This window comes from Mastomys coucha, unplaced genomic scaffold (genome assembly GCF_008632895.1).
Source record: "Mastomys coucha isolate ucsf_1 unplaced genomic scaffold, UCSF_Mcou_1 pScaffold22, whole genome shotgun sequence".
Lineage (NCBI taxonomy): Eukaryota > Metazoa > Chordata > Mammalia > Rodentia > Muridae > Mastomys > Mastomys coucha.
The window spans coordinates 59,120,345-59,133,420 of NW_022196905.1; the positions used below are offsets into that span (position 1 = coordinate 59,120,345).

At 46.1% G+C, this 13,076-nt stretch overlaps 1 protein-coding gene across 1 annotated transcript in view; it reads left to right on the plus strand.

The window, feature by feature from the left end:
* The first annotated feature begins 7,920 nt into the window (after positions 1–7,920).
* Positions 7,921–13,076, plus strand: part of Chrna9 (cholinergic receptor nicotinic alpha 9 subunit) — a 15,187-nt gene continuing 10,031 nt past the window's right edge. The window contains exons 1-2 of the mRNA XM_031340741.1: positions 7,921–7,980; positions 12,803–12,920. Of these exons, the coding sequence (XP_031196601.1) occupies positions 12,857–12,920 (64 nt within the window). The 5' untranslated portion in view covers positions 7,921–7,980; positions 12,803–12,856. The remainder of the gene's footprint in view (positions 7,981–12,802; positions 12,921–13,076) is intronic.

The window sequence follows — 13,076 nt, forward strand, 5'->3', positions numbered from 1 at the left end:
TGTTTGTTTTTTGGGGTGTTTTTTTTTTGTTTTTTTTTTTTTAACTTTTTTTGCATTGGGATGAGAAAAGTTACATGATTTCAATTTGTCTGGATTTGTTAACATTTAAAAACATATTTTAAGTAAATAGAATTAAATCACATTCTTGTTTTCCTTTTGTACCCCAACTCCTCCCAGAGGATACCTACAATATCTTTTTTTGTCATATTCCTTAACATTTATAAAATATTATAACAATAAAAATGAGTATTATAAAAGTTGTTTGATATAAAACAACAATCAGTTGAACAGTGTTATGTAGATGCTTGTCTACAGCAATACTGAAAATACATATGTTTTTCTCAGTATAAGTTTCAAATAACTCCAAACATATTAACTGTAATAATTCCTCCTCCATTATTTCAAAATAATACATCACTACTATTATTTTCTTAAATGAACATAAATATATAAAGTCTTTTTGTTTGTTTGTTTTGTATTTAGTAGGGTTTAAAATCTTGGCTCTTTCTGTGGTACAAGGAACAGGAATTTCTCTTTTTTTTTTTTTTTCTTTTTTTGGTTTTTTGAGACAGGGTTTCTCTGTGTAGCCCTGGCTGTCCTGGAACTCACTCTGTAGACCAGGATGGCCTCGAACTCAGAAATCCGCCTGCCTCTGCCTCCCAAGTGCTGGGATTAAAGGCGTTTGCCACACTGTCCGGCAGGAACAGGAATTTCTAAAGCAAGAAGAGACACTAGCTCGGACAAGCTGGAGAAACAGAAGGAACATTGCTATTACCATTTTCCAAGAGCCCTTGCAAGGAAGGGTTGTCTTCAGTTACTTTTCTATTGCTTCTAGAAGAAAGCATTTAACTGGGGCTCACAGTTCCAGAAGGTAGTAGAGTTCATGAGCATCATGGCGGGGAGCATGGCAGCAGGCATGCCCTCGGAGCCGCAGCTGAAAACTCACATCTCGATCCACATGCACAGGGAAGACAGAGATAGACACCAGGAAAGGTGTGAGTCTTTTGAAACCTCAAAACTCATCTCCTCCAACACAGTTCTACTAACTGGGGACAGTGTATTGAAGCATAGGAGCCTTTGGAGGACCTTCTCATCCAAACCTGCAACAGGGCGTTGACCAAGGCAGAGCTTACTTACAGAATGAATGCAGAAAAACGCCAGGTCGGGAACGGTGTTAGCTGAGCTAGTGTATCTTGTAGGGGCTAGACGAGAGTTCGAGAGAAATGATGAGCCTACTCGTCACCAGATTTAGGGTCAGCCCAACTTCCCCAGAATTTTGTGTTCAGCCCTTGGCAGAAACAAGTCATACATTTTACCAGGCAAATGTTTTGCGTAGTGTTTCTCCACCCTAGAGCTGGAAAAAGAATGGTTCCGTAGGTAAAAGCATTTACTGGGCAAGCCTGGAGACCTGAGTTCAATCCCTGGAGCCCACAGTTGTGTGGGGTTTCCTCGGGGTGTCCAACACACACATATAAGTTTTCTCACCCTACAGAGGCGAACCATGACAGACCACGGAGTAACATCCAGTGGCCCAAGGAGTAAACACTGAGGCTGTTCACAGGAGTGTGGGCAATGGGTTTCTTAAAGAAGCAGAGATGACTCAAAAAGGCAGCGGATCCGTGAAGAGCCCACCCCAGCAAGGTTGATGACTCATAAAAGCTGCAAGCCTGGGCTGGAGAGATGGCTCAGCAGTTAAGAGCACTGACTGCTCTTCTGAAGGTCCTGAGTTCAAATCCCAGCAACCACATGGTGGCTCACAACCATCCCTAAAGAGATCGGACACCCTCTTCTGGAGTGTCTGAAGATAGCTACAGTCTACCTACATATAATGATTAAATAAATCTTTAAAGAAAAAAAAAAGCTGCAAGCCCAGACATTGCACAGCCTGCAGGCAGCCTGGCAGGCCTGAGAAGCCCTCTGTAGCTCAGTTGGATGGTCAGCATCTTCTCCCCCGGTAGTTGTTCATCACTGCTATAAACCTGGGGAGGGGCCTTCCAGAGTCTTCCAAGTTTCTGTTTTACCAGATATGTTGAAGTGTGTTCTTAATCTCCAGAGTCTCACGAACCCTCCTTCTCTTCTGAAGGGAATATTTCAGTTCAGAGGAGTCTGCTAAGCCACACCTACCTAAAAGTGGACACACACACACACTGTACACACACATACCATAGACACACACCATATATACATTCAATACACACACACCATACACACATACACCATACACACATAATACACACATACACATGCACCACACACACACAATACATACATAAGACACATACTACACACACACACATAGACACACACTACATTTAAATCCCACCTTAAAGAAGTGGTTGAGATAAAGTCAGTCCTCCAAAGCAGAGAATAATACTGCTCCTCTGATGCTCTTCTGGAACATTCTGTCCTGGTCTAACAAAATTGTGCTTTTATAGACATTGATCTGGCTGAGGATGAGGAAAGAGAAAGCAGGAATATTCTAGAAAACATATTGATTAGGACAAATAGACTCCAGTCTATTTCTTAGCTTAAATCAATTCATAGATTTTATTGCCATGAGCGTTTGACTATTAGCCAGAAATCCTAGATAAAATGGTTGCATTGCTGTAGACATACTATTTCAAGTGGTTATGTGGCAGGCTATTTTTTTATTTTTTATTTTTTATTTTTTGAGGTCGTTTCTTAGTAGGTTTAACAGATCCTTTATGAGATCTGCAGGGAGTGTACAGTGACATCTGGTGGTTGGCAAGGTGAAGTCCCTTGGCTCTGTTAGAACATTGTGAATATGAGTTGCTTCTCAAGTGTGGTTTGTTTTGCTTGAGAATTGGATCTCTTCCGATTCTTTTGGTAGGATTGCTTCGATTCTTTTAGACTAGTCCTAGACTGTCCAAACTTTTTTAAAAAGACCACTCATTAGGCGAATTGGGTGAGTTAACCAGGTCTATATTGAAGTAACAAAATCTTATCAGGGACAGGATCAAGGAGAGACAAGAGAGGCATTTGCCTAAAGTAAAAATCTAAGGAGTGAAAAAAAAAATCTCAGAGCAGGGCAGCGGTGGCGCATGCCTTTAATCCCAGCACTTGGGAGGCAGAGCAGGCGGATTTCTGAGTTCCAGGCCAGCCTGGTCTACAGGGTGAGTTCCAGGACAGCCAGGGCTATACAGAGAAACCCTGTCTCGAAAAAACCAAACCAACCAAAACAAAAAAATCTCAGTTGTGAATAAAGATGTTGGTGATGATGATGATGATGATGACGACGACGACGACGACGACGACGACGATGACGACGGCAACTGGTCAGGGATTTGCTTGTACTCATAGCTGGCCTGGAACTTACTGTATTGAACAGAGTAGCTACCAATGCCCAGCAACCTTTCAGCCTCTGCCTCCCAAGTGCTGGGATTACAAGTGTGCCACCGTACATAGCTTTGCCTGTAATTTTAGAGTAATTCTTCCCCCTCTCAATCTCCCTTCTTTTCAAGATAGGATCCAGGATAGTCTGGAATTTGTGTCCTCAGTTAATCCTCCTACCTTCATGTAGCCTGGCGAGTGAAGGGAAGTGCAGACCTGGGACCTGGTTCCCAACTTTCAGTGGTACGCGGGCCGCCCTGGGTACACAGGAGATGGAACCATAGCAATCGTCCCAAACTCAGCTGTTTCCCACTGCGGAAAATCACAGACTGGGGACCCCCATTACAGGCTGTGTTTCGTCTGCTCTGAGCGGTGTGTTAGCGTTCCCAGCACCTCAGCGAGACAGATATGCAGTCTGGCAAGACACCACGACTGTGGCCACTCTTATGAAGGAAAACATTTAATTGGGGCTAGCTTACATAATGACAGTGGACTAAACCTCTGACAGACATGGTGAAATAGCTGAGTGGCCTACATCAGGATCTGTAGGGAGCAAGATGAGGAGAACATCTCTGGGCCCGGGCCTGGTTTGGGCTCTTTTTTCTTCCTTTCTCTTTTAAAAGATTTACTTATTTATTATGTGTACAGCATCCTGCCTGCATGTATGCTTACAGGCCAGAAGAGGGCACCAGATCTCATTATAGATGGCTGTGAGCCACCACGCGGTTGCTGGGAATTAAACTCAGGAGCTCTGGAAGAGCAGACAGTGCTCTTAACCTCTGAGACATCTCTCCAGCCCCTGGCTTGGGCTCTTAAAATCTCAAAGCCACACCCCCTCCAAAACTTCCTCCAACAAGACCACACCTACCGCCAACAAGACCACACCTCCTAATCCTTCTAAGCAGTGCTACTTACTTCCCAATGACTAAGCATTCAATAGAAGATGAGCCTACGGGGGCCATTTTTATTCAAACCCTCATATTAGGGAATACACAGTTGAGAGAGCGTTTGGGAGCTAGTCACAAACTATCAGGGGAGTTTGGTTTGCCTAGTGCTCTCTTGCGTTTCCTTATTCCCTCCCTCCCCCCCCCCCATGGATTAACACCATTGGAGAAGGGTGGTCCTCAGAACGAGCAGGAGGGTATCCTCCAGGCTTGTCAATTACCCAACTGTCTTCAGAGAGATGATGATGGCAAACAACAGGGAACTATTGTGCAATAGTGACCACACACTCTGCGGTGAAAAGAGGAAGTGGAGCCAGTGGTAAGAAAGGGTCGGATCTGCAAGAACACCTGCGACCTGATGAGGCAGCTGGAAGGCTCCCAAGGAGGACTTCTCAGCCCACAGTCAGGAGAGACCCCAGATTGTAAAGGGGAGCCAGAGGCACTCACCCTGCACAACTCTATTCCCTTAGGAGACTTCAGGGGAACAGTGTGTGTCTTCTGGCTAAGCATGGACATCAGATACTGCTGCGATCATTCACTTGGATAGATCATGTGCAGGGATCATGTATCCGCTGTTCTCCTGACCCAGAAACTGCATGGTCCTTAGTGCCTGCTCATGTCTGTTCATGAACTTGGCTCTTTTGTTGGCAACTCAATGGAGTTTTTATGGACTCCTGGAGCCTGTGTGGTTTATAATAGGGGACATCATATTAGCTTTTGCTGACAGCCTGCCATATGCCAAGTGTGTGCTTGGCAATCTATCCGTTTCTCTCGGATCCTCACAATAAACTCTTTAGGTGAGTTTGTGCTCCTACAGATATAAACACAAAACTCAGGAGTCATTACGCTCATGATGGGCCTGTGACTTGAACATGGACCATAGGACTCCTACTATGTCCTACGGCTCCTTCTCCTGCGTAAGGGTCAGCAGAGATATGGGGAAGATGCCTCTGGGCCCAATTCTGCACTAGTAGCATTGGTCTTGGTGGCTCCCCTTGAGGTGGGCTATTTATGATACATGGCTATGTACCCAACAGTAAAACGTATGTTCATATTCTCAAGGGAATTTGCCTTGCCATAGGTTAAAATATAACACATCAGTACGCTAAAGGTGTAAGACTAAATAACACCTTAGTGTAAGTGAGAAAAAGAAGCAGAGAGAAGAAGGAAGAGGAGGAAGAAGAGAATAAGGAGGAGAAGGAGAAGAAAAAAATCCTCTGGTAATCTTATAAATCATCAGGAAGGTATCTCTTGCTTTTCACGTTTTTCCAGCTTTTAATCCCTTAGCTTTCTCTTCTTATTCTACACACGACTCCTATGCATAATCAGTGGATAGCTGGTCAGCACGGAACATGGCGTGATCACTTTTGGCTAGGAACTTAATTTCTAGTAGGGAGACAAATGGTAAGTAAGCAAGTGCACAGATGTGACATACATGTCCTAAGTGTGACAGAAAAGGAAAGCAGAAAAGGGCTGGGGTGTTGCTCAGCAGGGAGATGGAGGCAGAGAGGGAGGGAGCCAGGAGGATATGGCCAATCTGTGACAGATGGGGACAGAAAGAGCCAAAGCCTGGAACAGGTGTGTCAGAGGGTGTCTGTGGGCAGCAAAGACACCGCTGAGATAAATGGAGAAAGTGTGTGTGTGAGGGGGCAGGGGGAGCAATGGAGGGAGGTTTAGTGAGGGTTGGGCTCAACTCTCAGAAGACAATCCATAAAGATAGCCAAGAGGATGGTGGCAGAACAAAACTGTACGGACAACACGGCTGTTAGTAGGAGGCATGCAGGGGCTGATGGGAGTTATTGGGCAAGGGCCTAGGCCAGGCTGGGTGGTGAGGAGGGTGAGAAGTGGCTGGATTCTAGATGTATTGCAAGGTGGGACAGCTAATGTCTGTTGGCATGTCTGACACCCTAACCAGTCCCCCAAAAGTGGCAATATTGGAGGCTATCTTTAAAGAGGACATTAAGACTAAATGGAGCCATGTGGGATGGCACATGCCTGTAATCCCAGCATTTGGGAGGTATTTCCTATGTCACATCTTGGTTGTACTTGACCCCAGTTGGGCAACCCTCTGGGCCACGTGCTCTTGGCCCTTAGCCCATGGTGGATCTCCTTCTCCCTCCTGCTTGTTGTTTTTCTTCTCTCCCATGGTGGCTTCTTTCTGCTCCCTTCCTCCTTGTGCCCCTTCCTCTCCAAGCCCACCTATGTCTCTTCTGCCCAGCTATTAACTGTCGGCATTTTTATTCATCAATCAGAATTTACTTGGAGGCAGTGTCCAGGCCTATGTGAAGACTCCTGGTCTTGGGGGCCCACACTTAGACAAAACCTCAACAAGAGCCAGGCAATTGCACAGGCCAGGGACTTCAGAGCGGATCTACTCTTAGTGTCCCTAGAAGAAGAGATTATGGCATAGATACACACAGGAGGAAGGGAGAAGGCAACCATCTGTAAATCAAAGAGAGGGGGAGATTTTAGAAGAAACCATTTTGCCTGCATGTGTGTCTAAGCACAATGTGTGAGCCTGCTGCCTAAGAAGGGCAGACATGAGGATCCTTGGGAACAGGAGTTACAAATGATTATTAGCTGCCTAGTAGGTGCTGGGACTCAAACCCAGGTCCCCTGCAAGATCAATAAGTGCTCTTAACCCCTGAGCCATTGTGGTGGTTTGAATATGCACGGCCCAGGAAATGGCTTTACTAGGAGGTGTGGCCCTGTTGGAGGAAGTGTGTCAGTGTGGGGATGGTCTTTGGGACCCTCCTCCTAGCTTCCTGGAAGCCAGTCTTTGTCTGTTTGCTTTTGGAACAAGATGTAGACCTCTCAGTTCCTTCTTCAGCACCAGGCCTTCTTGAATGCTGCCCTGCTCCCATCTTGTTGGTAATGGGCGGAACCTTTGAACCTGTAAATTAGCTCTGGTTAAAAGCTGTTCTTTATGAGAGTTGCCTTGGTCATGGTGTCTCTTCACAGCAATGGAAACCCTAATTAAGACAGCCGTCTCCCCAGCACTTCCCAACTCCAGCCTGACGGTGAACCTCTAGCTCTGTAAATAAAGCTATGCGTATGTCTGCTCTCTACAGTATTTTGTAGTGGCAGCCACATCATGAAGCGAGTGGAAAAAGAGCAGAGCAGAGGGCCATGCGGTTTCTCCTAGTTTAAGTCACTGTTAGAAAAATGAGTTGGCCTTTTCCTTCGAGGTGCTCAGAAGTCCCGGGCAAGCCTGTCTTGCTGGTTGGCAGCAGGACGGAGCTCCTAGTCCACTGTTGACCTCGAACAACACCAGGCACTGTGGGAAAAGAGTGTTGTTAAGACACCTGAAGCTATAAAGGTGCACTCAGCTCCACAACCAGTGAGGATGCTTTCCATCCACCACCATGCAACATGGCACCCGGGTTCCCGGGTTCCCAGACTCCCCTCCTTCATCCATTTTTGCTCCGCTCTGCCCTGAAGCTCCCTTGTGACTATGGATTGGGGTACAACTGGGGGATGGCTGGAAGGGAATCGCAGTCCTGGAAACAAAACCGCACCCAGGAACTCGCTACCTCTCGGTGGAGCGGTGCTTATTCCATGCTCCCAGCTTTGGGCTCTGACTCCTGGGGTCCCAGAGGGACTCATACAAACTCATATGTACACTTTACTTCTCCACAGCTGCCTGTGCCTGGCCCAGCTGTAACACCGTTCTGAACATCACTGGGTGCGTAACCGATATTGTGGGAGTCTTCTTTCTTGCTGGCATTCTAATGGCTAAGGGAGGTTTGTGCAGCCTCCACACATCCCACGGGGTGGGGGGTGAGGGGCTGCCATGTGCTCTTTGGCCCCTTGTATTTCTAATTCTTCATTAGAAAGTTTCCTAGATATGGAGCCTGTGCAGAAGATGGTGTGTGTAAGGGGCTGAATGTCTGCCCTGGCTCAGCCTTGCACCTGTCCATGCTGGTGTGTGTGTGTGTGTGTGTGTGTACTGAAACTCTTTTCTACCTGTCGGCAGTGTCCCTTCTTCATGGGAGCTCTGAACCCTAGTGTGCCTGGACTGAGTACCATTATTGTGTTTTGTTTTTTGAAACATGGTTGGCCTGGCCTCTGCTGCAATCCAGCAATCCTCCTGCCTCAGCCTACCGGGTGGCATATGAGCCACTGTGCCTGGCTGCATATAAGGTTCTCTCAGAGCTCAGGCACACTCATTCATTTCTCCATTAGTCTGCTTTCACAGTACAACCCTTGAGAGGAGTGCTTTTTACAGAGACCAGATGGTGCAAAGCCGAAAATGTTTACTGTTCTGGTTTTTTGGCTTTTTACAGAAAGGGTTTGCTCATTTCTGTGATAGGTCTAGACTGGGTAATGAAGTTTCCAAATGGACCACTCCTACTAGGTGTGCCGGCTCTCACCTGTAATACTTTGTCTGCATAGGAGTTCAAGGTTGACCTAAAGCTACATAACTACATAACCCTGTCTCAACGCCTCTTACTCACCCACAAATAGTACCACCCAAGTAAATAAATAAATTAGTAACATTGCTGTAAAAGATGACAACCAGGGCCTGGAGGGCTGGCTCATCAGCTAGGAGTACTTGTCGCTCTTCTAGGCAACCAGTTTGATTCCCAGCATTTGGGGCAGATGTCTCACAACCACCTGGGATGCCTTCTCTTGGCCTCCAGGGGACTCATGTGCACATTCACACTCACACACATGCACAGTCACACACATACATATGCACACACACATGCACACTCATATACGTGCACACTCACACACATGCACACACATGTACACTCACACACATGTACACTCATACACATACACACTCAAATACACATGCACACCCACACACATGCACACTCACAGATATATGCACAAACACATACACACTCATACACATGCACACACGTATCCACATAAAAAAACATTCTTTTAAAAGGACAACAAGAAAATAGCAGGAGTGAAATTCTCCACCCAGAGTATGAGCTGATTTTCAGGTAAAGCAACTAACTTTATCCAACCAGGTGTGTTGTGTTGAGAGACTTAGGGTAGGAGACAAAGGCAGGGATCCAGAGAGGGAGTGAGAGAAGAGGAGGTCTTACTGGAGGGAAGAGGAAGATAAATAAATAAATAGATATTACATATTTTAGCTATAGCTTATACTTATAAATATATTACATATGTATATTAGAATGCACTTTCCCAGGTAATTTTTACTTATTTAACAGTTTTATAATCAAGTCGTGTTTTTATGAAGTAACTCACTAATTCCTCAAGACAACTCTAAGAGGTAGCCAATGTTATAATCACCCCCATTTTATAGATGGAGAAACTGAGGCACGGAGAGACTAAATACTCTGCTCAAAGTTTCTCAGCTAGCTTGTCGGGCAAGATAGCACATGCCTATAATCCCAGAATTGGGGCGGTAAAAGCAGGAAGGGCAGAACTTTCAGTCTCAGCTACATACCAAGTCTAAGTCCACATTTAAAAAAAAAAAAACAATAGAAAGGCTGGAGAGATGGCTCAGTGGTTAAGAGCACTGACTGCTCTTCCAAAGCTCCTGAGTTCAAATCCCAGTAACCACATGGTGGCTCACAACCATCTGTAATAAGATAAAACGCCCTCTTCTGGAGTGTCTGAAAACAGCTAACAGTATAACATATAATAAATAAATCTTTAAAAAAAAAAAACAACAGAAACAAAACAACAAAACCAATCCTTTCTAAGGCTATCTTATCTTATCTTTTTAAGCCTTATTGAATTTTTTTAAAAAAATAATTTATTTTTTGTATATGAGTTCTGTAGCTGTCTTCAGACACACCAGAAGACGGAATCTGATCCCATTACAGATGGTTGTGAGCCACCATGTGGGTGCTGAGAATTGAACTCAGGACCTCTGGAAGAACAATCAGTGCTCTTAACCGCTGGGCCATCTCACCAGCCCCACCTTATTGAATCTTACACAGTAAATTCAACTGATTTCTTCTGCCACTTAGTCTCCTGGAAACAAGAGCTCCAGGTCTCTTATTAGAACGGCTTGGAGTTAACAGAGAGATAGAGTTTATATTTGGTAGTCACTCCCTGCCCTTACCCCCCACCATGTGATTTATGTGTCTGCATATTGTGTGTGCATGTATATATGTACATGTGCATGCATTTACATTCGAGTCCTGGTACATGTGTGTCTTGCTTTTGGAAGTCAGAGGACAACCTTGGGTGCTGCATCTCCACTTTGAGCAGGGTCTCTTTGCTCTTCAGTGCAGGCCCGTGGGCTCCAAGGAGTCCTCCATTTGTACTCCACCTCTGTCTGTACTCCACCTCTCAGGAGTACAGAACTACAGATGCACTTCGTGTGGGTTCTGGAGATCTGAAGTCAGGTCCCTGTGCTTGAGGCATAGGCACTACCTGCTGGGTCAGTCCCCCAGCCCTCCCCTAGTGATTCTAGGAAGGAATTTGCACTTGATCTTAGCCAAGAGACCAGAAGCAATATCAGAATTCAAAAGTTTAGTTTGTATTCGTTAGCATCTTGGCCTCAAGACACAATCTAACTCCCCCCGCCCCCCCCAAAAAACCCATTGGCTTAATTAGCATTTTGTTAGCAACAGGAAGTGACCATCAGCTTCCATCGTCATTATTTCTTTTTTAATCGTGAGTGGCCCACAGAATGAATTGAGTTGACCACAAGGAACCAAAAGCATCCATGAGGGCAGCTAGTACCAAGTGTTCTCTGAGTGTCCCTTACCAGAGCCTGCTCCAACTGCTGTGGGAAATAAAAGAAACAGGAGGCAAGGCAGAAAGCATCTTAGCCTGCATCCAAAGCAGCACTGTTGAAAACGTTGAAACAGGCATGTTCCTGTTGCGAGTATAATAGTTTAGGCCAGAATCCCATCACTGGTCACCGGATGATGGAGGTAAGCCAGCGCGCATTTCAGGACCTTGGCTTCCCCACTGGAAAACAAGCTGTTAAACATAACCCCAAAAGCACACGCACACAGCCTTGGAGATCGGATAGCTAGTTGTTTGTGGAAGGAAGCATGATACTAGGGCCCAGGGCTTGTGTCACCAGATGACTGAGACTGGGGTGTGAGGGAAAAGAAAAGATGTGGGTTCTTTAAGAACAACTGGAAATCCACTTAGCAGATGGCTTGGATGTCTGTTCCATGTGGAGGATATATTCCTGAAGAGAAACGGGGCGACTTGTTAGCTGTCTGTAACCTGATCAGATCGAGCTATCCAATTTCCTTTCCCTGATCCTAGGTAGCCAAATTATCTTAGTTCAGTTTGCAAGGCAGCTTCCCCAGGCGAGAGGAGGATAGCCGCAAGTTCCCAGACTACAGATGCAATTGGAAACTGACGAGTGTGTGTATGTGTGTGTGTGTGTGTGTGTGTGTGTACAAAATTAGTTATGTGAAAACCAAATGAAACTATGTAAAATAACATTTCAATGAAAAGGAGAGGCGTTGTATTGTGGTGGTAGCACATTGGGTGGAAGTCAGTTTCATAGCATCCGGTGAGCCTTTGAACCATATTTTGTAAGAGTTGGCAAAGCGTGGCTGACTTGGTGAATGGAGACATTCCAAGTCTGCAAAGCTGAGCAGAAGTGTACATCACTGCCGGGTGGTGGTGGCACACTCCTTTAATCCCAGCACTTGGGAAGCAGAGGCAGGTAGATTTCTGAGTTCGAGGCCAGCCTGGTCTACAGAGTGAGTTCCGGGACAGCCAGGGCTACACAGAGGAATCCTGTCTTGAAAAACCAAAAAGAAGTGTACATCACTAGTACATCCTTGATGATGTTCCGTTCACATAGGTGTGGGCCGGAAGCTTTGGGGAACAGGATTTTTTTCTTTTCTTTTCTTTTCTTTTTTTGGTTTTTTTCGAGACAGGGTTTCTCTGTGTAGCCTTGGCTGTCCTGGAACTCACTCTGTAGACCAGGCTGGCCTCGAACTCAGAAATCCGCCTGCCTCTGCCTCCCAAGTGCTGGAGTTAAAGGTGTGTGCCACCACTGCCCGGCTGGGGAACAGGATTGTTATTTTCCCTAGTCAGTCTCGTCATCCAGGGACGCTCAGAATAGCCAGGAAGCTCAAACTTCTCTTCTCATCCAACATACCCTCTCACACCTGCATCCCCACATGTTTACTCTGTGACATCCATGCCCAGTGGGACAATAAAGAAGTGGTCAGAAACAGGGAACGAAGAAACTCAACCATCTATACAGCTGGTGTCAGCTGTGTCTACAGTCATTCAGCTTTCCTTGGATTCTGCACCCTCTTCCTCCAAGCCAAACCCAACTGTGGCAAGTGTAGCAAGCTCCTAGTCTGCTTACATGGGGTCTCTAGGTGTCAGGTGTGCCCGTGGCTCTTGCTTTCGCCTTCCTTCTTTGGTCTAGATGGAGAGGAGCCATGTGCCTGTTTAACACCCTCCCTCCCTGGGCTCCCGGCATCAAGGTTACTGGAGCCACAGTCTCAGCTTACCAGAGGGGAGGGCAGGCAGTCTCCATCTGTTTTGTGACTGTAGCAGTGAGGGGTGCTTTGTATCCTTCACAGACAGAAGTGGGAGTCCTTGCTATCTGGCTGGGACGTTCTACATGTTGGGAAAAGATGAACCGGCCCCGTTCCTGCATCTCCTTTTGCTGGATGTGTTTTGCTGCTTCTGGAATCAGAGGTGAGAGGCTAGCACAGGGCTCCATACCGGCTCCTCTGGAGCCTTTTGATGAGAGATGGGGTAGGGCCAGAAAGACCGGAGGCCTGACGTGACTATGTAGGCATGCTCACACCTCTTTCTGACTCTCAATCAACAGGGTAGGTAAGACCAACCAAA